This window comes from Silurus meridionalis, chromosome 19 (genome assembly GCF_014805685.1).
Source record: "Silurus meridionalis isolate SWU-2019-XX chromosome 19, ASM1480568v1, whole genome shotgun sequence".
NCBI classification, from domain to species: domain Eukaryota; kingdom Metazoa; phylum Chordata; class Actinopteri; order Siluriformes; family Siluridae; genus Silurus; species Silurus meridionalis.
Genome location: NC_060902.1, coordinates 15,342,165 through 15,368,752, shown reverse-complemented (window position 1 = coordinate 15,368,752; position 26,588 = coordinate 15,342,165). Strand labels below are relative to the sequence as shown.

The window sequence follows — 26,588 nt, the reverse complement described above, 5'->3', positions numbered from 1 at the left end:
TTTTTGCTTAATACAATGCTGACGCTAACACTTTCTCAACATCATCAGATCTTTCTGAAGAGTGACCGCGTCTCCCGCATGGTCCAGAGCGGCGGCTGCTCGGCCAGCGACTCCCGCGAGGTCTTCAAGAAGCACATCGAGAAGCGTGTGCGCAGCTTACCCGAGATCGACGGCTTGAGCAAGGAAACGGTGCTCAGCTCCTGGTTGGCTAAGTTCGACACCATCTACCGCGGCGAGGAGGATCCCAGGAAGCACCAACAACGCATCACGGCCAGCGCCGCCTCCGAGCTCATCCTCAGCAAGGACCAGCTTTATGAAATGTTCCAGCAGATTCTAGGCATCAAGAAATTCGAGCATCAGCTGCTCTACAATGCCTGCCAGGTAAGACAGATGGAAATCATTTTTTCTCAAACCTGTTATATTCGTATATTCATACTATTTGAAAATATACAGCAGAAAATGTGAATTTAAAGATGGTGAATATTGTAAATGAAATCATTTGGCTAGTTATTCCTAGTATAGAATATGAACTAATGAACTAATACCATTGAACTAATATGCTACGTTGTATGTTACAATGCTAACAAATGCTTATACAATCCAAATCCACCACCTTCTGGTTGAATTCTGAGGTTTGAGGCAAACACAAGTTTAAAAACAAGACTTTGCAATACTTGTTATTTTGCATAAATCTTTCCGCATACACTATATGAACAGGAAGCGTATATTAAATACATGCCTTTTTACTCAGGGAAGAGAATCTCTGCTGGAGGGAAGGTGTAAGGTTTTAGTTTAGTTTAGTTTACTTCAACTGAGTGTCTGTTTCCGTTCGATTTTCTATCCAATCAGTTTTCAGCTATTACATCACATGTTGCCGGGTTCAAAATAATCTCCTACGAGCCTTCACAGTGAACACTACAGGGCCCTGTAGCTTCCAGTCCTTGTTGCTTGAAGGCTGCCAATCGGATTGCGAGTTTAAACCCCCCCTAATGCATCTATAACCAGAAACCTCTCCAAATTCATTCATATCCGAAAACTCCTTTAAATGCATTTACACCCAAAAAACCCACCAAATGCACTTATATCAAAAACTTCAAATTCATTTATATCTAAAAACCCTTCAAAATGCATTTATACTTGGAAACTCTTTCAAATGTATTTATTGAAAAACTTTTAAATGCATTTATACCCAGAAACCCCTCTAAAAATCAAAACTCTTAGTACTTAGCTAGCAAAATGGCATTCAAATAATTTGTTGGCATGTTATAAATAATTGAGTAATCACTAAGGCTGTATAACCTGCATAACCTGCATAACCTGTATAACCTGTATAACCTGTATAACTGCCATTGCCAAGTACAAAAAACAAGACTAGCTGGAATCAAGACAAACCCAATGACATAATAGGATTGAGGGCAAGTCAGGATCCATATGGTCCATATGAATGCAAGATTAAGTCTAGATTGAAAGATTGAAAATCAAATCTTTGAATTTACTTTAATTTACTAATTTTCTGGCTTAATTTTTGCATTGTGCCAACAATCAGACTTTGTTCTTTGGAAGAATGAACGAATTCCTTTCAAACATTATTTCCGTGTGATTGAGACCGAGAACATTAGCGAGACTAAGAACAGTGTTGAAAAGTCAGTACAGAAAAATGTTGAGTCGACACTCCTAGTAGTAATTAGATTATACCCTGCATTTGAGTACTTGTGGGTGAGATTTAATCAGGTTACAATTCAGGTAGGAGATCCGTGATGAAATGGCTGTGTGTAAACAGGTTTTCAGAATCATAGCAATTTGATTTAGAGGTATCTCTTCTGCCATTTATGGTTACAAGGCACTAAGATTTCCCAGACACTTTTAATTTTGAGAAATGTACAATTGTATAGCTGAAGCTGTGGTTTTTAACCATTTTACAACTACTGCACTGGACAACGCTGTATATGGTCATTATAATAGCCATAGTTTGAACACATTAGTCAAAATATTCCGTTATTTTCCGCAGTATTTCTTTAGAAACAGTTCCTGGATTCCCAAGTTTGTTGAATGACCAGTTCAGCCCATTGGAAGACTTCCAGCTAAATTCGAACACAATCTGTGCCTGTCGACAGATTAACTGAGAATGAAAGTAAAATGAAAGCTATTGCACCATTTTTCCTGTAAACTCATAATAAAGCTATGAGCTTCCTTCTGACATTATTGGTTCCTTATTCATCACGAAGTCTTTCATTATTTCTAGAGAATACGGAGCTCTTACGCAAAGCTTAGTGTCACAATTAGATTTTTAAAAAATGTTAATAATCCATACACCCTCTGCTTCTATCAAACTTTTGGATGAACAACAGTGAAGAATTCACCAGGAAACAAAGAATGCCTAGAAGGTACATGCATGAAGAATGTGCAGCTACCATGAAGCAGAGAGACGGGCACCTGCATACCGGTCGGATCGGCGAACACTGGCAGTGAGACGAGTGCAGCAGATGACAGGAGTGGGTAGTGAGCGTGGAATATAATAATAAAAGGATAAATTACCGGAGAGAGTTAGAGAATTATAGGAGTGGAGTTTTAGTCCAACTGGATCTTTTATTTATTAATTTTTATGAGCATATCATTGGAGACGATACAATAAAAAGTGAAGCAAACATTCTACGGCTGCGTGGGTGACACAGTGATGGTTTCAATACCGTCCTGTCGCTTCCCTTCAGATTATTTGCATAACTTGTAGTTAAACACTTGTGAGAGAGCGAGAAATCAGTACGTGTTTTGTGTGGCGATAGGAAAATAATCAGCAACCACCCAACAACGCTAAGACATTTGTTACGGAAAAACGTCTCACCGCGAATCCGATAGTTTCAATGTCTTCATTTCATAGCGTTTTTTCACTCGCCTTCAACTGAGTGTCTGTTTCCGGTCGAGTTTCTATACAATCAGATTTCAGCTATCACATCACGTGTTGCCGGGTTCAAAAGAATCTCCCACGAGCCTTCACAGTAAACACTGCAGGGCCCTGTAGCTTCCAATACATGTTGCTTGAAGGCTGCTGCTTTAACCAATCAGATTGCGAGTTGACAGCACTGGGGCCATCCAGCAGGCGTACAATAACCTCTGCATTTTTATGTCTTCTGATTGGATGGTCAGAAAGCAAATGTAGCAAACTGCACAAGATCAAATATATTTGTGTGGGTTTAATAGCTGTATTTTTTTTTTTCATTCCACTATGGCAGAGAGTGGAGAACAAAAAGATTTGGACGCAGATATATTTACAATTACGTTATCAAGCCTGACTTTTCAAGAAGAGCTGGACCTTGTGAAAAGCTGATCAGAACAGTTCAGAACAGTTGTTAAGCATTTTCTTGAACATTTCTATTCTATTCTATTTTTATAGAAATTGGACCACAATTTGCCCTCATTTCAAATCCCCAAGAACACTGTTGTGAACAGAAAAAAATGCACAAAAATTCACGGAAATCCCGAGGTCATATTATGAGTTTGATATCGAAGCTTCTGTTAGAAGAGATTTATGCGGGCACTGCAGCTGTGGCTACAGTGAAAGGAGACTTATAAAATTGTGTTTATCGAGTTTCTTGCTTTAGTAATGCCATTCATTCTTACTGTATGAGATTCCTGCATTTCTCTTTAATATTTATCATTTCTATTGCTGTGGTACCATGATGGTATTTAGAAATGGACTGATTCAGGTCAGGCACCACTGAAAACCTAGGTGTGAAATGCAATGACCTGTGACCGGTTGTGTAGCTTCATCCATTTTGTTACTATGACAATAGCAAAAACTGGGCAAAAACAGGAAAACACCAAACTACCAGTACGCCACAATATGTTTGCAATGGTATTTTGTAATTATACCAATTTTAACGAGTCGGTTATCATAACACATGCCCACACACGATAAGAGCGATAAAATGATGCATATTACATATTATTAGCAATCAATACGCGTCACATTTCTGCCTTCTTCCTTCACTCCTATTGGCTGGGAGCCGCTTACCGGGTGCACGTGACAGCATTTCAATTAGCCGTAAATAAAACCCCACTCGTCTATTTGGATTGTAATAACCCAGTCGCCATGGCAACAGAAGAGCGGTGGGCTAAGCGTCAGATCAACACGAGTGAAATGAAGCGCCTTCAATGTACACACTAACTAACACACACACAAACACACACACACACACACACACACACACACACACACACACACACATCCTTACAGTATGTCTATGTATACCCAGATATTTTAACATATAGTACACACCTTAAAACACACACACACACGCACGCACGCACACACACACACACACACACACACACACACACACACACACACACACACACATCCTTGCAGTATGTCTATGTACACTCAGAAATTTTAACATATAGTACACACCTTAAAACACACACACACACACACACACACACACACACACACACACACACACACACACATCCTTACAGTATGTATATGTACACCCAAAATTTTAATCAAGAGTACACACCTAAAACACACACACACACACACACACACACACACACGCACGCACACACACACACACACACACACACACACACACACACACACACACACACACACACACATCCTAACAGTATGTATTATACACACTGTTTTTTCCTCTGTTTCTTCTTCCACAGCTGCTTTGCGCCCTTCTCTTATAGTTTATGTATTTCTCGCTACACGTGCGCTGCGCACGTTGTTGTCCGTGTTACCGAACGGCTGCATGCTAAACAGCTTTCAGCAGGCTTTCATTGTCTCCCAGATGGAAGGAGTCTAATCTGATATATCGGCTTTTTCCCGAGGGTGTGTTGGGATGTTAGCTGTGCACCAGCTTCTGACTGACAGGTAATTAAAACAAGGGCAGAAAGTGCTAGAAAACACTACAGCTTGGTGATGCTGACAAACAGCGAGCGTGTGATTCATTTCCTGGCCTGTGGCTCTAATAAAAAAAATAAAAAAAACACCCTCTTATAGAACAAGTGGTTTCAGTGACTCTCCTGCTTATGAGATCATCAGTCACATAAAACATCTGTCAAGGCATTTTTCTATTCATGTTAAACATGAACTATATATATATATATATATATATATATATATATATATATATATATATATATTTATATATACGTGTAACAGCATACAAATAAAACTGAATTGACCATACCATCACAGAGCTCCCAAAACCATCATAATGCATCTGTGCACAAATATAGCTCCATGAAGATATGGGTTGAATTGGAAGATCTCCTGCTATAGAGTTCTGTTCTCAACCCTACTGCAGGCCTTTTGGAGGAACTGGAAATCTGACTGACGCTCTGTCCTCCTCACCTCACATACAACAGCACCTTTATTTACTTTGTAGCTTAATGAAGATAGAGATTAAGTAGTAGAGATTTTTCAAGAGAGTAGTATTTCTCTCTTCGACATTTACGATAAACGAATACATGTAAAATATAAATACTACAACCAGAAATATTAAAATATTCTTCTAAATAATTATTATTTTTTTCAATTGCAAAAATCATCATGTCACCAAAGAAACTTTTGCTGTGTTTTTACACGGACGGTTAAGGAGGTGATACCAGAGATTTACAATCAGAAATCTGTTTCCGATGTGAACTGGTTTATTTAAAGGTTTCTATAATATATTTATTATGTCTGTGAGGCAATTATTCACTGAGATTGTCTGTGAAGAGAGAGAGATTTCTTTATTTTGCGAAAGCACAGCGTTTTGTTGTTATTATGAGCGTATACAAATAAAAGCAGACACTTTGCAGATTCGAATGATGTATTGCTTTTATCTGTACGATAAAAAAAGATGTTCAGTTCGTTCAGGCGTTACGAGGGCGAGTTTGTTGACAGGGTTAATTGCCTGATGTGTGCATCATTTTGGTGCTGAGACTTGGCGCATAAGTAAAACAAATGTTTAGTGCACACTGATTTGATTATCAATTGTTTTTTTCGGGTGAAATTATTGTTTTTGTTTTTATATCTCAGTAAAGAAATTACGTTGTGAATAAATGTGTTGTGCTGAAGTTTTTAATTTCACCTCTTTCATATTAATGTAATCACAGTAATGCAAATTCATATACAGTATATATATATATATATATATATATATATATATATATATATATATATATATATATATATATGTGTGTGTGTGTGTGTGTGTGTGTGTGTGTGTGTCTGGGGGGTTGTTAGTCAGAATAAAACTCTCTTATCATTATCATTCAAGATCAAAAGCTTTTTATCTTATCATCCACAAAAAACGAAAGCTTATTATGCAGCTCTGATCATGGACAGCTGGAACATCAGGACAGTTAAGCAGACACAGCTTAGCATCCTGACACTGAGCACAGTAGGAGGGTGTGTGTGTGTGTGTGTGTGTGTGTGTGTGTGTGTGTGTGTGTGTGTGTGTGTGTGTGTGTGTGTGGTATGTGAGACTGTGTGTATGTGAGTAAACAAAAACAGGAGCACGTCATTTATCGGTAGCCCCTGCTGAGACAGACCTCAAAGATATCCTCGTGAAACACACATTACCACCAACACACAACCCCTTCCTTCTTCCTTTAGCCTCAGGAGCTAAGCTTTGGGTTGCAAGGCTTTGATAACCGCCTTCTCTTCAGTAATGATGGCTGTGTTACAGGAGCAAATTAGATTTGGTTGCATTTTGCGCAGGATGCGAGGCCTGGCATGGGTGTGTTCAAGTCTGCGGTGAGGGTGTTTTCTGGCAAGCTGAGATTTATCATACTGACTGCTGCTACACACCCTGTCTCAATTAGCTAACCATGAGGAGATAAAAAAAAAGCCAGCATGAATGTTTTGGAAGTGCTGTAAAATCTAACGTGCTAGAAGGCTCTGTTTGGATAAATCATTCGATTTGATTCATTATTTTTTTATCACATTTAATAATAAACAGTGCCACAAGCTAATCAGGCTACTAACTTGTCCCTACACTATATGGACAGAATTCATATTCGTATTCTTTTTGAACCCCTATTCCAAATTCAGTTGCTGTTATAAGAACCTCCATTCATCTCAGGAGATGTTCCTTTAGATGTTGGTGTGTGCTTGTGAAGATTTGTGGAGATTCATTCAGCCACTAGGGTGTTAGTAAAGTCAGGTACTGATGTAGGTGAGGTGAAGGTGCAGTCAGCGGTCACATTCAATTCAGAGTTGTTCAATTCTAGTGCGCTTTCTTATTACTGAAGCCCTTCATCGCAGCTGAACGAATCACTTTGATGCCAATGTGAAGTATTAATAATAAGCAAATAAATTGTGCCATATGAAAAAAAAAGCCACGTCAGTAAATGGAGAAAAGAGACACAATCGCATGAAACCTTCATTTCGATAGAAGCCTTTTATAAAAACTGAATGAAATATTCATACAGGGCTAATGAATGATTTATGCAGCCACTATGTAGGTACACTTCAAATAAAGTGTTTTTATTAATAAAGTACACATTATATATATATATATATATATATATATATATATATATATATATATATATATATATATATATATATATATGCAAATATTTTTTGATAGCATTCTTATATATGCTGTATTGCATGTAGTGTATTTGCATGAAGTCAGGGATTCTGTAGAATCAGAGTCAGGGGGTGTAATTAACCAATTATTCCAAACAGGTGCTAATTTTTTTTATATATGATACATTATATATTATATAATGAATTTTATCTGTAAGTTAAAACACAGTCATTAACTGAAACGGAAACAGCTGTGTAGGAGCTTCCAACTGGGTGAAGAACAGCCAAACTCTGCTATAAAGATGAGGTTGTGGAAGACATTTTTATGTCAAGTCCTGCACCATGGTAAGAGGCATATAATGCATTAACACGGTCTTTCCAAGGGAAAGCATACTGAAGTTTTAAGCTATTTTGAAAAAGCAAAAAGAAACGGGAAGTGTTGAGGACCATAGACGCAGTGTTCGACCAACAACCAACCTAGTAAAAGAAAGTCTCGATAGAAGTGGTCTTTATAAACGTGCCATATCAAGCGTTATCAGCTGTCTGTCTCGCTTGGGTTCTCACCGTCGTTTGGTGTTTTCTCATTTTTGTTACTGAAGAAACTTTCTAGAGATGCTTTTTTAACACTCATGTTACTGATTCGCTGAAACTGTGCCATATGCAAATTAGAATTAAAAGGGCAAAACTCAATAAACAATCCACAATTTTTCATGAAATGTTTTTATACCTGTTAGCAAGGAGGTGTTAGAATGATGATTAAGGCTTTGGGTTACTGATCGAAATGTCGTGTGTTCAATCCTCGTTATCGCCAAGCTGCCCGATAACGACAACTAACCCTCTGTGCTCCAGGGGGTGCTATATCATGGCTGATGCTGCACCCTGACCCCAGGTTTCTAACATCGCTGGTGACGAAAGAATTTCACTGTGCTGTTATGTACATGTGATAAATACAAGGCACCTTTACCTTCACCTTTCAGCTCAGTGGTTAAGGCATTGGACTCGGATGGATAAGGTCACAAGTTTGAATGCTGCCACTGCTGGGCCCTTGAGCAAGGCCCTTAACTGATAAATAGCAAGTCTCTCTGGATAAGCCAAATAAATCAGATAAATGTGAACTTTTCTACAGCCCAGTAATGGTATAAAGAACCCTATGATATAATACTACAGGATTCCGTCAGTCGGTTATAATAATGAATGTTTTAATAATTATTTAAATTATTATTTGAATAATTAAAAATAATGCAAGTATTAATAATTATTTAAATAATTATTTATTATTTAAATAAGCACTTTAAGAATTATACATGTCCTCGTGTTTGAAGTACACACCACTACCAGTTTTCTAATTTCATAACACATTTTATTATAATTATTTTTTAATGTAGTGTTTTTTTTATATTTTCCATGATCACGAGTCTTAGAACATCGTAATACAGGAACATTCATCACTTCTCCTCGAAAGGTCTCGGACGTGTGCTTTGAAAGCTTGTGACGCAAACCTGTGGTCAACTGTGTTTATTGATTTTGCTTTGCCCTGCCCGTGTGTGTGTGTGTGTGTGTGTGTGTGTGTGTGTGTGTGTGTGAAAGCACTCTATATTTTATTAGTGGATGCAATTTTACTATAATTGCAACACAGTGCATGTTCAGACATGTGTGTGTGTGTGTGTGTGTGTGTGTGTGTGTGTGTGTGTGTGTGTGTGTGTGTGTGTGCCCATTAGGAAACAACCTGAACGCCCTTTGTCTGGCCTCATGTGGTTGTCATGGAGACGGTAAACATGCAAGGTCTTTTTATTCATCCTTTCTTCTTCATCAGCTGTTCTTGATGTGAATACATTACTGGCACAATCTGTCTAATCACAAATGCGTGCACACACACACACACACACACACACACACACACACACACACACACACACACACACAAAACGAGAAAAAGAGTAAGAAAAAGAAAGAGAGATCTGTTGTCTCTACAATCTTAGACAGCAAATAAAGGAAATCTATTTTCTTGGCTGTTTTGATTTAATCACTGCTGTGTAATTATCACCTCCTGAAGCAAAAGTCGGAAAAAAGTCATCAGATTTTGCAACTCGATCTATACTTTGTAATCAATAGTTAAGCCAAAATGACATTTACATGATTTGCGTCATGTCAGCCAATAAAAGAGTCCAGGGTTTGCTCAAATGCCTTTTTAAAAAGCGTGAAAGTATTTCCCCTCAAGTCTATTTTATTCCAGTATACTCTGCATGGACACGTTCCACATTTAGTCCCCATCCACTTTTCTGGGAAGATGTGTGTTAGAGGAGATTTGTGGAGATTCATTCAGCCACAATGGCGTTAGTAAAGTCGGGTACTGATGTAGGTGAGGTGAAGTGAGGAGGCCTGGAATCAGTGCGATCAGTGTTCACATTAATTATGTTCCATAGGGTTGAGGTCAGAGCTCTACAGCAGGAGATCCTCCATACCAACCCATAAAAAGCAGATCGTCTTCAAGCTGGCTTTGTGCACAGGCTGGAACAAGTTTGGGTCTCCAAGTTAAGGAAAATGTAGTTTTACCACATCCACTCCAACGTTGTGGTAACAGCCTGAGGAAGAAACAAATAAAGATGGAAAGGTCCGGTGTCCACGTACTTTTGAAAACAACGACAGACAAAACCTAGATCTGTATGCTTTTCTGTACTGTTGGTGTTTGCAGGTCATGTCTTCTGGTGCAGTGTGTGAAATCACCAGTGTGTGTACGTGTGTGCGTGCGTGTGTGTGTGTGTGTGTGTGTGTGTGTGTGTGTGTGTGTGTGTGTAAGAGTGGCATGATTGCATTACCTGGTCCAAGCAGCATCACATTGCTAGGGAAGATAAATGTCTGGTGGATATTGAAAATTAGAAGAGGTTCTCCACTCTGCCCTGAGTGTGTGTGTGTGTGTGTGTGTGTGTGTGTGTGTGTGTGTGTGTGCTAACGAGCTCGCATATATTCACACAAGGTGCTGTCTCTATTTCTCTCTCTGTCACACACACATTCTTTGTTTCTTTCTCTCTTCAGTATCTGCGCTAATTGAATTGGTTAAAAAGTAATTAAACATAGCTGAAGACAAAGCATATAGAATTTTATTAACACTTCTCATCGCATCACGTGTCTCATCTTCTTTTTTACTTTCCATCTTTTTCTCTCTCTCGCTCTTAGCGAGCGTGGTAATGAAATTGAAATCCACATCTGCACTGCCACTGAAACGCGCCTGTAAGCACTTACGTTATAAAACCAGGACGAGTGCAGGAGAAGTGCAGAAGGTTATATGTCCAGGCCGGATTGCAGAGGGGATTGGGGCGTATTAAAGACCAAAACAAATCAGTGGAATGACTCGCGCCGGGTTTTATCGCCACACACAGTGTCGAGCTGCCCGAGAGTGGATATTATAATACACATGTAAATACTCTATATTAAAAAAAGACATATTGCTGTTATAAGACTTTTTATAATTGCCTTATTAACATTTCTTTACCTTGAGTTTATTGGCCTTAATTTCTTATTCTGACAGAAAATTCTTGAGCTGGAAAATCTCAAGAAATCTTGCTTGAGGCAGGAAGTCCTACTCATGATCTGACCTACTGTACTTTAAAGTGCACAATGCAAACACAACACCTAATCTGAATCTGTTGAATTTACTGGAATAAGAATTTTAAAGGCAGTCAGTAAAAAAAGCCACCGATACGGCTGACTAGAAATTCTGCATTAATAAAAATAAATTATTTGAATATCTGTTTTTTGGTTTCATTTATAGTAGACTTAAACACTGTTCATTTGCATTTCTGTGTACAGTTTGATTTGAGAAATGATCCAAAAAGGGTCTCTCATGAACAAACAAAAAAATATAGAAATAATTTCTGCTACGATGACTACAAGCAAAATACTAATCATTTGAATGATAAAAGTAAATAAATAACTATTATTCTTGATATTACTGATAAATATATAAATAAATACATTTAACGAACAAATACAATTTACCACATCAATTAATACAGTATATGATCATACAGTATTAATGAATAATTAAATAATTAATAACAATTAAATTGAAATAAATTGTCATACAGAAAAAAAAAACGACGTGAAGAACATTAGAAAAAGTACCTATTCAATTTGCCAAAAAAAAAACATTTTATTACATAAAATATCTTTTTTTTTTTTTACATTATAAAAAGTGACATATTGACGAATTGAAGTGATTTCTTTTATGTTTGAAATTCACCTAAAAGGAAAGAAAATTTAAAATACACACAGCGAAATAGAAAAAAGAGAGAGACTCAATGAGGCAACCAAAGAAAATAAAAGAAAGAGGGTGTGAGAGAGAGAGAGAGAGAGAGAGAGAGAGAGAGAGAGCAGGATAAGAGAGTTTACTGTAAAAGAAACAGCAACTGTAAAAAGGGAAGACAGATGGAGACGAAGCTGAGATACGGCTGATAAAGAGCAGACATGAACAAATAATAGGGTGAAAGTGTGTGTATGTGTGCGTGTGTGGGACGTGTGTGTGTGCTCTGTGTGTAGTATTTTTGTGCCTCCACTCTTCCCACTGATTCTCTTTACTGGTATTACTGTCATAAATCCACAGCATCTTCCTCTGGATGCGAGTTCTCAGGGAGTCCCGAGGCTTCATACCAACCGCTTGTTCTATAAACGACTCGTTGCAAAGATTCTCTTGAGCTGTATTTTCCAACACAGGCAGAGGAACACGGATTTCACAGACTGTCATGTCTTAACATTACATCTTAACACACACACACACACACACACACACACACACACACACAGATGTGAAGTTGACATTGCAAATGTATTATTTTCTCACTAAGAATGATAAAGACTTATTTGTCTGCGTTTACACACTTTAAAATAGTCGCCTTGCACAGTAATACAGCACTCCCAACATTACTGTTACTTCTAGAAGTCTTCTTTTCAAAGCGTATCAAACACCTTCTGGCTAGTAGTGTGGGGGCAAATGTGAGATCATGTGGATTGTTTTCCGTCGATCATTATGCACAAGTTGCTGAATGTTTTTTTTCGTATATGTTGTCATGTCATGTTTTGTCATGTATCTTTGTGAAGATTTTCCACATGTCCTTCCGACTTCTCACACTGTAGACTCGGCCACCCGCAGAAAACATTTTGCCATTGGTTACTATAGCGACGATAAAGCGTGGCATGTTTAGGGAATATGCTAAATAACGTCTCATAAATGCTGCATGGGCGTCCTGATAGTCGAGTCATACGAGTCAAAGCGACACGTTTAACGAAGGCGTCGCGCTAACGGTGACACGCTTGCTGACTCACGAGTCTGTTTAAAATATATGTCATGGCATATTGCGACGAAAAATGTGTAGGAATCTAATCAGAACGTGCTTTTCTTATTTATTTATTTGTTCATTTGCACATATGGTGCGGGCCTTGTTGTCAGGCGCTAGTGTGTGAGTAGCAAAGTTCACTTGGCTTCATTTAAAGTAGCGTCTCTGTAACTATACATCATCAATGTGGAAGTTACGGGGTGTAGGTGCGACCGTAGCTCTTTACACTGCGTGAGGCATGTAATAATGTGGCGTTATTAAAACCGCAAAGTCGTTTCGCACTCACCCACACGTTTGGCGTCTCGCTGGTGTGTTTTATGTGTTTTTAGCAAGAAAGAGAAAGAGCGAGGGAATGTGTAGGGAACGTGTAGGGAGTAGAGAGGGAGAGCGAGGGAGAGAGAGAGAGAGAGAGAGAGAGAGAGAGATTGTGTGTATGTGGGCATCCTCAGAGCAGAGTGTAGGAGTTTGGCCTGATGAACACTGGCTTCAGCCCAGCTGGTGACATGAAGGGGGACATTAGAGCAGTCGCGTCTACAGATGGCCATCCGCCCAAGCACAAAGCCGACTGGCCAACTTCTTTACCTCTCAAACTTGGAATAAAAAAAAAATAATGAGTTCACACAGACACAAGCACTTCCCAAGATACTAAGAGCACAGATCAGAGCTAACAGTTGCACCTATTAAGGCTCAAATACATTCCAAGATTACTTGTCGTGTTTCAAGATTACACGGGGTTAAGATTATTCATATTTAGAAAAGTGCTACGTACATGATCAGATCAGAGTGTGATCAGTACTTCAGCTCATTAATAATCAACTGTGATCGTTGGAGATGGATGAATATGTATATATATTTTTCACATGCATAAGCAAGCTACATTACATCCGTATGGTTTATTTTGTCATATTGATGCATGTGACTAAATCCTATGATAAGGTGCTATATCCTATTTTAAGGTGTTTAAGATGTGACTAAATCCTATGTAATGTAAAAACCTATGTGTTTAACTTTGTAGTGTTCACTGATTCAAAGCACTGGAAAATTCAAGATCGTCATTTGATAATTGCTAATATTTTAATTAACACAAAACATTGTTTTCTGTTGGATTCATGTTCATAGTGGCATCTCGGTATAGTGGTAATGACCAGGAAGACATGTTTGTAATTAAAAGAAAAAGCCCTCGAGGAAATAATTAGGATGGCAATGTTCCACCTTTCCACCTTAAACCCTTAATTAGCGTTATATGTCAGACAGATAGCTAGAGACTAGGAAGAATGTCGAAATAAGAAATTATTTTAAACAAATTCATGTAGTTGGAAACGTGCATCTTCTGTATGCTTTTAAACCTAGACATGGTAACGAGGTGTCGACCACACCAGACTGACACTGTGTTATTTATTGTATATGAAGAACCAACAATAAGTCAGTATTGTAACTCTACCTGGATTGTGCAGCGCTTTTTTTTTGGTCTTCCCTGTTTTCAATTGCATGATACTATAATGTTTATGAGGACTAAGTTTGGAAGGTTTTTTTCAGTTTGCCCCAAAATTTAATAGAATGGTTTAATGTTTGATGAATATTTGCCATGAAAAAGCTACAGAAACTGATATTAAGTTGACAATTGAGTACAGACAAACAAACCACTCTGTGTTTATTCCACCAATGATCAAAAAATGCTAAATCTGTATTTAGTGTCTTTGTGGAAGACGTTAAAGTGCAGATTTCAGGAGTGAGCCTTGGTTCTGTTTTTTATTTTATAACTGAATGAACTGAATTTGTCGTTACATATGGCTTATTAGGTGTGGATGAAATAAACCGTATTTACAGCAGCAGGTACACCATGCACTACCTGTTCTAGTCTACCTGATTAGCCGAATATTTTTATTTTATACAAAGCATGTATTAGTTTATACAGTGAAACCTTTTAAAAGGAGACTTTTCTAAGAATTTTCCAGTGTCTTCAATTTGTTAGTAAGGTGACTTTTGATGACCCACCACAAGATTTCCAGCATTCAAGCCTCTCTGGGTTATAGTGCAAGCTGTTATTTTTGAGAGCGAGAAAATAACTGGTTTTGTGGACTTGATAAAAGGGACATAAAACACACAGTTTCAGCTAATCGTTTAATCTTGAAACATGTGGACTAGTATTGCATCCTTCATATCTCCGATGAGATTTATAAAAGAAAGATCCAGCTTTGCATTTCTCTTTTCGAAAACAGCTAAACTCCTGAAAGTATGCTGTGGGCGGAGCTAACGAGGGCCGAGCACACACGGCTTTTGCGTAGTCATCGTCTGCGAGCTGTGACATCGCTATAATCAAATCAGAAACAAAAGGTTTATAGTCTTTGATCAAGAATCAAATCAAACATCAAGAACAGAAGCAGCAACAACTAATCGACTAATGAGTAGCTGAATGAAGCACGGTGATGGGTGCATTCTTAATCTCGTTCTTCTGGGAGCGAGACACCATTTTTTTACCTTAATGCAACCACAAATGGATAAAAAGTACATGTAGGTCTAATAAATACAGAATTGTCAGTGTTAGTGAATTGGTGTTGGGACGTGCCTTCATAAGAAAACAGTCGGTTTCAGAGCAGTAACAGTAGCACCATTGCGTCTCAGGCATGTATGTACACACTGCACACAGCTGTTGCGTTCCTTACTCAGTGTGTTAGTGAAGTAACACTACTCACAGGGTATTGATTCTTAACTTCCTGTCTTATTAATGCTAACGGATGTAATAATTAACACTGATCAAAAAATACAATATTTTCTACATCCAGATTGAGGCAATTCATTTCCTTTTGTGGATTCTTGATTGATTTTCTTTTTTTTTGCGCCAATCCAGGCTCACTGTGAGTCAAACAGACTCGACCGGCTTCCTCCACCTTCTCATTTCCAAGCAGTGATTCATCAGGAGCTAATCCATGGCGCTAAGAATAATTAAACATGCAAACATATTGGGTTTTTATTTTCAGGCGCTCTGAATATTTGATAGGCTCCTAATGGAAATGTAATTGATGATTGATGATTGATGATGGCTCATTCGTTTGGATGATTAATTTTTTAGATCGGGTTCAAGTATAGAGCAGATTGTGTGAGGGTTAGAGGTTAAATTAACCGTTGTTCCCATTCGGGAAGTCTGTAATACGTGCCTTAATCATCATTATGCCATACTTGAACATTTCCAATACGTTAGTGCATCTCAACATGTTTCCTGTAGGCTTCTTCTGAGCATTGGTCAAGCAGTTGTTCTCTGGTAGCCTTTACATTAGAAATCACAGGTCTTTTTCTAGATGATTATGCATTACAATCTCGTCAGAGATCAGATCTCCAATGGCAGGGGTACATTAAAGCATTCCTACTACACTTTTTACAATGGGAACAGAAAAGAAAAGGTTAAGGCTTGTAATAAGATCGCCGATAAAATATTTATTTTCACTGATCAAATACAAAACCCACTTTTTCTTGTTTATTATTTTTTCTTCCTTCTTTAGCTGGACAACCCAGACGAGCAGGCCGCCCAGATCAGACGAGAACTCGACGGACGTCTTCAGATGGCTGATCAGATCGCGAAAGTAAGTGCTGCTTCCAGAACACTCGCATGCCGTGCCGAAGGAAAGCCGGAATTTGTTTTCAAAAGACTTCAGATTCGGGGCCTGTCGGAGGACTCATCACGTCTGTACGAGATCAAAAGTTAGCTAGCAAGTAGAGAGGAAAATATTTTTTTCTCACCAATTCGGATTACAGGTAAACCATGTGTGGACAGTTTCGGAAAGGTTTGTGTCTTTCACGTTGGGTTGGAATTCCACGAAGCAGAAACTAATCGCAGTAGTCAGCCCACGTGCACGATCCATAAAAACCTTTTAAATCAGCACGCAGCGAGCTTCAGCACAGTAAACAGGCTATATTTCACCTAATATCGATCTCCACCCACAAACACGCCTACTACAGACAAGCAATGCGTATGTGAATGTGTTTTTTTATTTATTTTTGACAGACACCGAAAGGTACTCGTGAATCTCAGCTTTTCAATCCAAACCACATGGAAGTTTAATTTGAAATGAATGAATGAGAAGAGGGAAAAAAATTGACAAAAATAACATTCACATTATATCTTTACATTACATTTATGAATGCACAAATCTACCTCCCAAATCTTATTTTTACATTTGTTCATCCTTTCTCAAAAAAAAAAAAAAAACATCCAGGCTTATAAGTTCCCCAAGTTTGTATCGAAGGACATGGAGGTGCTCTACATCGAGGAGCTGAAGTCGTCAGTGAACCTGCTCATGGCCAATCTGGAGAGCATGCCTGTGTCTAAAGGAGGCGAGTTCAAGCTGCAGAAACTGAAGAGAGGCCACAACACATCGATTATTGACATGGGTCAAGAGGATGAGAACCAGCTCTCCAAATCTGACGTTGTGCTTTCCTTCACTCTCGAGGTACCATTTGTTTGTTTTTTTATACTGTTCAGTGCACTTAGGTAAATTCTCAGATTTAGTAGCACTAAGTGACTTGAATGTATCAACAGCTTCAAATTGATTTTACTGACAAACAAGTACATCTTTACAGGTACCACAAAATAGGCTATCGTGGAGTCATCAGTGTACGATCGAGCAGCTCGAGTTGAAGGTTTTTGAGTGGTGTACCTTTTAACATAGCAAGTGTGTTTCCTCTTGCATTGTCCAAGGCATACCAAGAAAACTGATATTATTACTAAAGATGCTAGGTTTTAGCCAAATTACCAGTTCAAATGCATCTCAAAAACCACACGGAAAAATCTGGAAACAGGATAAAAATTTGGATTTTGGAAAAGGGAGACACATTTTTTCTCAGGTTTCTGTGCAAAAACGAAAGTCACTATGGTGCATTTTTAATGTTTGCATTTTTTTATGTTTTTTAATGAAAAAAAAAAAGATGTGATGTATTGAGCAGCTGTGGTGTATTGAAATATCGTGGCAGCGTGAGTCTCGCCCCAATGGGCTACTGTTATTGCTGCTAATTTTTAACCCCAATACAATAATAACTGTTGAAAATGGGCAGTGAGGATGCTGACATGCGATTGAGAAACATCTGGAAAGGTGACAAAGAATTCACCGTTAGCCGTTTAAGCCTCAACATCCCAGACCAGTTTCCAGGCGGGCAAATATTAAAATGCCAAGGGCTGGAACACACCTGTCGCTTATCATTAAGTAGATGGAGGATTTCACAGGATTAGGTTGATCTCATTACGTCGTACTGTAGAATTTAATATTGAACAATGGAACGTCATGTTTTTGGCACCTGTGCCACATTTAGAGATGTCACTGTTAATTTATCAGGTACAAAAGGACAGATTTTGAATTCATAAGCGTGTGCATGTGTGTACAGAGAACATTCAGTTAACTTTAACCAGCCCAGACAACCTTCATCTCAAACCAGCGTCACTGAGACTCCATTACAGTGATGGAACCAGTGTCCTTTAATACAGTTCATTAATTTATTCATCTTCATTGGAAGCATTATTGAGCACATATTCCCCGCCCTTTCTTGCACCTGATTGAGTGTGATGAAGGGAATTAGTTATCTGTCGTTGATGTGTGAGGGGTTTGATTTAATATGACGGCCGAGAGTAATAGTTTGCGAAGCAGACAGGGAGGGATCGTCGCTCGTACGCCACATCTATCAGATAAACGGGAGAAACCGGTGACTGGAGTCCCTGAGGTGACACTTTACAAGACAAAGAACATCCTTTACTGTTATGCTCTGGAATGATAATAAAACCAAAATAAAAGACGACACAGTGATGGAATTTTTTGCTAAGAATGTGCTCAATATTTTAAAAAGAGGTCATACTTTACAAAATCAGGGTTCTTAAAATGACTGGTGTTAATTGCTTTCACATGAACTTAATTTTCTGTTTACACTTTCACGCACCAACAGGAGGCTTTTAAGCATTTTTTCAGGGTTATTTCAGCACGTCGCACTGGTTGAAGTTGGGAATTCGAAAGCGATTTTTCGGAATAAATGTGAAATGAACAGATGAATTACAAAATAAAATGGTGATTTCCTGTTCATACGTTTGCAATTTCTCGAGGAAAACATTCACACGTTGACTTTTTTCATTTGTTGATCATGCTAACAACTTACTTGAACAAGCAGCAAGTCAACTGGGTCCCTTATAGTTGTATAGCAAACACTTCAATCTGATTCGAGGCAGGAACTAAAGGTCATAAGCAGGAACCTGAAGTCATTTTACAGAACCTCAAACTTTGCTGTCAATATGAGGCTTCCTAATTCTCTAGTGCAATGCTCTTGCACCACACTGCCTCATAGGATTAAACTGGCATGGTAGAATCCAATTCACATCGTATTGCTTTAAAACTTGGAAAAAAATTCCATGGGGTTTTCACCATGTTTCTTAGTCTTACCTTATTACAGCATGTAGTACAGTCACTTAATACTCTACTCTTGACTGGATTTTCAGGTTGTGATTATGGAAGTTCAGGGTTTAAAGTCGCTCGCTCCCAACCGTATTGTCTACTGCACCATGGAGGTAGAAGGAGGCCAGAAGCTCCAGACTGACCAAGCCGAAGCCTCCAAACCCACGTGAGTGCTGAACTTATATATTTTATATGTGATATATTTACTATAAGAACTGTAGTGATAGTGAAGTATTGGGACACCTGACTTTTCCGGCCATATGTGGTTCCTCTCCGAACTGTTACTACAAAGTTGGAGGCTATTGTCTTTGCAAGCGGTGGCATAATTTTTCGTTTCACTTCAGCTAGAAGATCCAAACCTGTTCCAGCATGATAACCCTTGTTCAGAATGCCAGTTCCATGAAGATATTAATTAAATGTGTTGGAGTGGAAAATCTTGAGTGGCGTGTTATAGAGGTCTGACTTTATCCCTATTGAACAACTTTCAAAGAATTGGAACACTGACTGCTTCTCAGGCCTCCTCATCTCACCTACATCAGTACCTGACTTTACTAGGACACTTGTGGCTAGAATGAATCTCCACAAAGTCCCCACAAGCACACATCAAATATCTAATAGAACATCCTCACACACACACACACACACACACACACACACACACACACACACACACACTATCCAAGATTTTTGGATTTCAGTTTGTCATACAAGTAAATGTGCATATGGTGTATAGAAGCCCATTTTCCAAATGTACCCTGAATGTATATCTAATCTGAAATCTTAAATAAAATTATTCTATGTGTCTGGATGGATCAGGAATCAAATGGCACTGTGTTCATTACTGCTTATGGATTCACCTCAGTGCACACACACAGTGTTAATTTTGACAGCGAATTTTTTAGTCAGTCATATTCTTTTGACTAAAATGCCGTTTAGTTTTAGTTATATTTTAGTCATCTGAATTGTTTAAGTTTTAGTAAAATAAATACCATAAGCCCTGTATCATATTTCAAGTTTAGCAAAACACACTATGTAGGGTAAAGCTGGAAAATAATGTTTATAAACCAAAAAATTTAAACGTTTAAGGTGCTTAACCTTTCGTCCACTTCTAGTTCGTGGGTTTTCCCAGATATTTTCACTCACATATCGAATGTAAAAATCATCCATATGTCTGTTGGCATGTTGACATTTTGAATGCTATGTGCAGCATGCAGGAAGTGTATGTGTGGCGGTAGAGACGGCCAAACATTTCCGTCTGTTTTTTATTCGGTAACGAAAGTTTCAATCGATTTATGTAATAGTTTTTCTCATTAACAACTGATTTTTATTCAGTTTTCATCTCATATTTGTCAGTGAAAAAATATTGTTTACAAAATTTTGTCACACACATACACACAACTACATGTGTACACACATGTTCACACTCCATGAGGCAATAAGAGGAGTGTGTGAGAACCAGACAGCCACTGGGAGTCTGTCTGATCACCCACCTATCGCGCTACTTTATCGATCCCACCACCACATCTCACCATAATCACACGCAGGATTATTCAAGAGTTTGTGAGTGAAGAAGAAAAAAGAAAGACAGATTAACACTGTTTGTGATTAGGAGAAACAGAGAAATTCATCCCAAAAAATCGGACTACTTTAATCAAAGAATTGTGTGGGGTTTTTCTAATGATGGTCAGATAAGAAAAAAAATGGTACACATGCTAATTTCTGTCTCCTCGCTTGTTTTTCAGTTAGCATGTTTTTAGATTTTTTTTTTTTTACATTATTCTATTGACTCTAGTTGTAGCTGCCATGTGAGCGGTGCTAATAACAATAAAGTCCCGATGGCATATGTGGCATCGGGGGTGTGGTTGAGCTCTGTTGTGAATCGACGGTAGAGCCAGAGGAGCTGAGTGGTAAGATTCACACAACAGTGTGTAATATCTATTAAAGAGTGTCCCCTGTTTCTATGAGCAGAAAAGAAGATTAAAAAATAAAGAAAGAAGACATCCATTTTGACAGAGAACTGGATGCATAGACATCTGCATGTGTGTGTTGTGTGTTTGTGCAATTTAACTGTAACAAAACATACGTTAATGAAAATTACACACAGGTGTTCGATCCTTACCACTCACCTCTGTCTCCGCCCTCTAGTCACATGGGCACCTGACCACACCCCAATTATAAAACAATTTTATTTGTGACTTTATAATATACACAAAACATTAGCATCAGCCTGTTTTGTACCTGATCTCAGATTATAAGATATATATTGTATATATGAGCTATAATGCACACTTTGAGTTACATGTGTTTGTGTGAATGTGTGTGTTTTGTTGTACAATGTTTTTTGTTGTACTGTACAAATTCCTTAGAGTAGCTGAAGCGTCCACCTGCCTGCCCTGCACGTCTGAGTGTGTCTCGTTATCGGATCGAGTAAATAAATCTCACAGAGACAATGCTCGCTAGTGACTTTGAACTCTGCTGCAAACTGCTATTATTAATGTAAATAAAATTAATTCATGCTGTTTATGCCTTAATGAATCTGAACAGACAGACGGCGTAGAGATATTTGTAGGTGTTTTAAATATATCGATGGCTGTAAAGAGTACATAAAAAGCCAAGTAAACAACATTATAAACATGACAGTTTATAATTTGTGGAGCATGGTGCAGACTAATGAATTCCAGTGCTTCATTTTTTGATACAGTATATGTCATATACTGTAATTTTACAGTATACTTAATAATTTGCACAATAATGTAGTAGCTGGTAAATAAAGCATTTTATGCTAAATTTGGAAGTCATTTTGACCTTTTAGTGCTTGTCCTTGGTCACAATGTGCATCAGAATCAGTAAAAATAAATTGCATTATTAGTTTTTAAATTAGATTTCAAATGAGATTTTTCTCACCAAGTCCCGGGCTTTGCGTTTCACACCTAGACCTTCAGTGGTGTCTTGTGTGCCTACAAAAACCATCCACATTACAGAAAAACGCAGTATAACAGACTGACTGGAATCTCATACAGCGAGAATGAATGCGATTCTAAAGCAAGAAAACCAATTAATACAATTTAACAAGTCTCCTTTCACTGCAGCCGCAGCTGCAACACTAGCCTACGCCATCTCTAGCAGAAACAGCAAAATTAATCTCATAGTTAATGTTTACCTGGGGATTTAAAATGAAGGCAAATTTTGTGGTTTTGTGCAAATTTTACAGGAAAGAAAACACAAAAGTATAAATTACGTACGAATAAAAAGATTAAACAACTGTTTGAAGTGTTTTGGCTAACCTTTCCTTAGCTATTATATTCACACGTCAAAGGACGTGAAATGCCGACGTTATTGTACGCCTGACGAATTTCCTCGAAGTGGCCAACTTCAAATGAGATTGGTTAAAGCACCAAGCAACATGGATTCTAAGCGATATGATGCCTGCGGTGTTTCTGTGATGGCTCAGCGTACACAGATCACTTTGATCACGTGATGTGACTGGTGAAATTTGATTGGATAAACCGAAAAATTTGCATACACTTGGACACGGTGCTCCTTGAAACAGCACACCCGAGAGAAACGCTATGAAATAAGAAGAATAGTCTATTGGGAATAATATAATACATATTCATGGACAAAATATAATAAAAAGTCAGTGTTTCTGACAGAGTTTAGGCCAGCAGAGGAGGCTGTGCTTGCCCTGACAGGAAATGCCACCGATCTCATTACAGTATAGTGTAATATTTGTGTGTATGTTTGTGTACATAAATTCCAGAATCATGGCCTGATTAAATTGTGAGACTTTATAAATGGAAGGATGCACATGATATTTTTGTGTTTATTTTTTTTTATTCATCACATACATATATTTATATAATGCCATTTGTCAGGTTGTTCCTTTTTACTTTAAAAATGAACAAAAAGTGTGGTTTTCCTGGGGTGACCAAACTTTTGCACACAAAAAAAATGTATTTTATAGTAATTACATTGGTATGTGAAGACCAAGTCTGCAGGAAGACCTCAGGCTAGCTGACTTTTTACATTAGCATTGCTGGGCAAAATGTAATTTCAGGAAAACACGTTTCTTCGGGAAATGTCACTGCATTCGGCATGACCTAAATGGCAGATCCCTGGCATTAAATCGTTTTGCAAGCTGCTGTTTATTTAAATGTAAATCAAAAGGTGGAGAAGTAAAAAAAAACCTTCACATAGCCGTGTAAACAACCTGCAAGGGTTCTGATATCACTAAAACAGCGAAGGTGATTTAGTGTGCAGGTCAGTAGAGTGTTTAACCTGCTCTCAGGGTTGGAGGTTTTCTCTCTGCTTCAGCTGGGTATGTTTACTATCAGCCCTGTGCAGACCTGTTCAATCCGTGCCAGGGTGCATTGAAGTTGGGCTCATAGCGGCGCATCCTCAGAGCTTTGCTTCAATTCTTCAGCTCTGAAATACTCTATGGGCCAAAGACGTAGTAAAAAAGCGATAAAAAAGAAATTATACCCAAACGGAAGCTTGAGGAGCTTAACGTATACTATATAGTATATAGTATATTATACAGTACACACTAGTGTACTAGAAGATCTTTGCTATAGAGCTCTGACCTCAACCCTATCGAACACCTTTGGGATAAATGTAAACACTGACTGCATCCCAGACCTCCTCACCTCACCTACATCAGTACCTGACTTTACTAACAGCGTTGTGGCTGAATGAATCTCCACAAATTTCAGGTTGAACATCTTCCCAGAAGAGTGGCAGTTATTCTAACAGCAAATGGGCACTAAAAATAATTGAATAAAATAAAATTAGTGTATAATAATATATATTATATAGAAGTATAAAATAGTATGAAAAATATATATATATATAAAAAAAACATGAAAAACAGACAGCACCTGGAACATGAGTGTTTTAGGCGTGACACGAAATAAGACTTATTTTATTGACAGTTATTGATACAAATAAGAAGTGTCAGATTAGTCAGAAGTGACACACACACACACACACACACGCACACACACGGGCCGTGTGGCCCTAGGCTCACCCCAGGCTTTCTGCAGGCAACTCGTCTGAGAGACGTTGCTATGGAGACCAGTCTCTCTGAGCTCAGATCCCCAGTGCACTGCTGACTGTCCTCTTCATCTCCAGAGAGCTCACACACACACACACACACACACACACACACACACACACACACACACACACATTCTTACACATGTAAGCTCACACATTCATATAAATGTACCTGTTTTTATACACACTGAATGTAGGTACACCCATACACAGCGCTGGTGGTACATTATGGTATGGGTATGGGTTTAATTGGATCAGACGCACCGTCTTTTTTTTTACACTGTCCACCTTAGGAGATGCTATCGGTCTTATTGATTCATTGGTACCTTTAATACCGTTAGCAATTCTGATTTGTATTTCGTACTCACGTGAGTATTTACCGTGTCCTCTGCATTTTACTTGGATTTTGTGATGCTAAGTGAAACTTCTGACCTGCATGCTTTTTTATTACATTGTGCTTTTGGAATATATATGTAGCTCAGTGGTTAAGGCCTTGGGTTACTGGTCAGATGTTCAAGCCCCAGTATTGCCAAGCGGCCACTCTTAACCCTTTGTTCTCCATGGGCTCGGTATCATGTCTGACCCCAGCTTCCTAACATCTGTGGGATATGCGAAGAAAGAGTTTCACTGTGCTGTACAGGTGACCAGAAATGCACCTCTTCTATTTTTACCCTTTCTATTTTAGATCTTTTTCAGTGCACTGATGTTTCTATTAAAGTGGAAAATGATTAGAGATTGATGAGGCATTGTGATATAAATCAAAAGCATCATCCATTTACAATGAAAATGTAATGATTATTAGCTCGATAGGAAGTGTGTCTAGCTACATTTTGAGCGGATATCTGTTGTGGGTGTGGCCTAATATGCTAATGAGCCGACTCGGTTCACATGTTGGGGAAGAAAATTCCAGCTCATTTTGACTGCCTGCACCTATTTATGATTCTCAGCTCCCTGGAGCTTTGAGTCACGGTCCATAGATTTCTTTTGGTGAATTTTCAGAGCTTGAAAATGTTAGTGTTTTTTTTTTTTCGTGTCATGTGTCAGTGTCTGGTCTTTTTTTAGATGTACAAATCTAAAAGCCCGGCATTTTTTTGCATGTTACACACTAAGGTCTCAGCAGGAAGCTTGAGCGAGGTTCTGTTAGCTTGTGTTGCAGCTTAGTAGGGAAGAGAGATGACATAAAAAAAGATGTATAAAGTTCAGATGCTGTAGGGAGAGCGTGAGCGACTCTGACTAGGAGAAGATCAAAAGACACACACACACACACACACACACACACACACACACACACACGTGCACGGAGATGCACACAGAGCTTCAGATCTGGCATCAGACTGTAAAAAGTAGAGGGACACTCATTAGTCACTCACACACACACACACACACACACACACACACACACACACACACACACTAAGCCAAAATGAAGCCTAATTAGCAGAAAAGCTATAAACAGCCACTCCAATAATCATTCTCTTTTATTCTTTATGTTCTCTCTTTCTTGTCATCTTTGTCTAGTTGGGGAACTCAAGGAGATTTTACCACCACACACCCGCTTCCTGCTGTCAAGGTGAAACTGTTCACTGAAAGCACCGGAGTGTTGGCACTAGAAGATAAAGAGCTGGGAAGGGTAAAAACAAAACACAAAAATAAGAAACACACACACATACACACAGACAAAAATGCATAAACACACACATTTCTATTTTTCCGTCTTTATGAGGACCTTCTATATACATTCTGACTAATGCCTTGTCTACATCAGAATCGAACCCAAACATTAACCCAAAAATATATATTGGTGAGCCTGAGTCTCACCATCAAATCAATTTAGAGATGCCACATAAATTTAATCCACACCAGATGGAAATTTGTACCTTTTTAAGGTGCTCAGTGATCTGAAAGCACTCAGTGCCTCTGGTGTTGCTTAATGCTTTATTGAACTCAATTTGACTGACCCTAAATCAGTCAGAATGTCATGACATGATATTAAATCTGAGCAGACTGCTCCCTCTGCTGTACATTAGTACACATTACAAGGTTACAGGCATTTTGAGGATGATTGCTGAAGAATGAACAGCGAAACAATTAAAGTCATGTCAAGGTCTTCCATATTGCTGATATTTCAGTTATAGATTATTATTGTTAGTATTAGTCTATACAATCCATTTTACCATCATGACAAATGCATATCATATTGAATATTGCTGGAGAGCCTATAGGACAGGATTGTTTGTGTTCCTACACAAA

General features: G+C 38.4%; 1 protein-coding gene across 12 annotated transcripts in view; it reads left to right on the top strand.

Annotated features, from left to right (window-relative positions):
- The window catches only part of cadpsa (Ca2+-dependent activator protein for secretion a), a 110,066-nt gene that overhangs the window by 24,185 nt on the left and 59,293 nt on the right, over nucleotides 1-26,588 (top strand). For all 12 annotated transcript variants that reach the window (XM_046875466.1, XM_046875478.1, XM_046875474.1 and 9 more), the window contains exons 3-7: nucleotides 49-381; nucleotides 16,356-16,436; nucleotides 17,070-17,303; nucleotides 19,328-19,449; nucleotides 25,857-25,968. In XM_046875466.1, coding sequence (XP_046731422.1) covers nucleotides 49-381; nucleotides 16,356-16,436; nucleotides 17,070-17,303; nucleotides 19,328-19,449; nucleotides 25,857-25,968 — 882 coding nt within the window. The remainder of the gene's footprint in view (nucleotides 1-48; nucleotides 382-16,355; nucleotides 16,437-17,069; nucleotides 17,304-19,327; nucleotides 19,450-25,856; nucleotides 25,969-26,588) is intronic.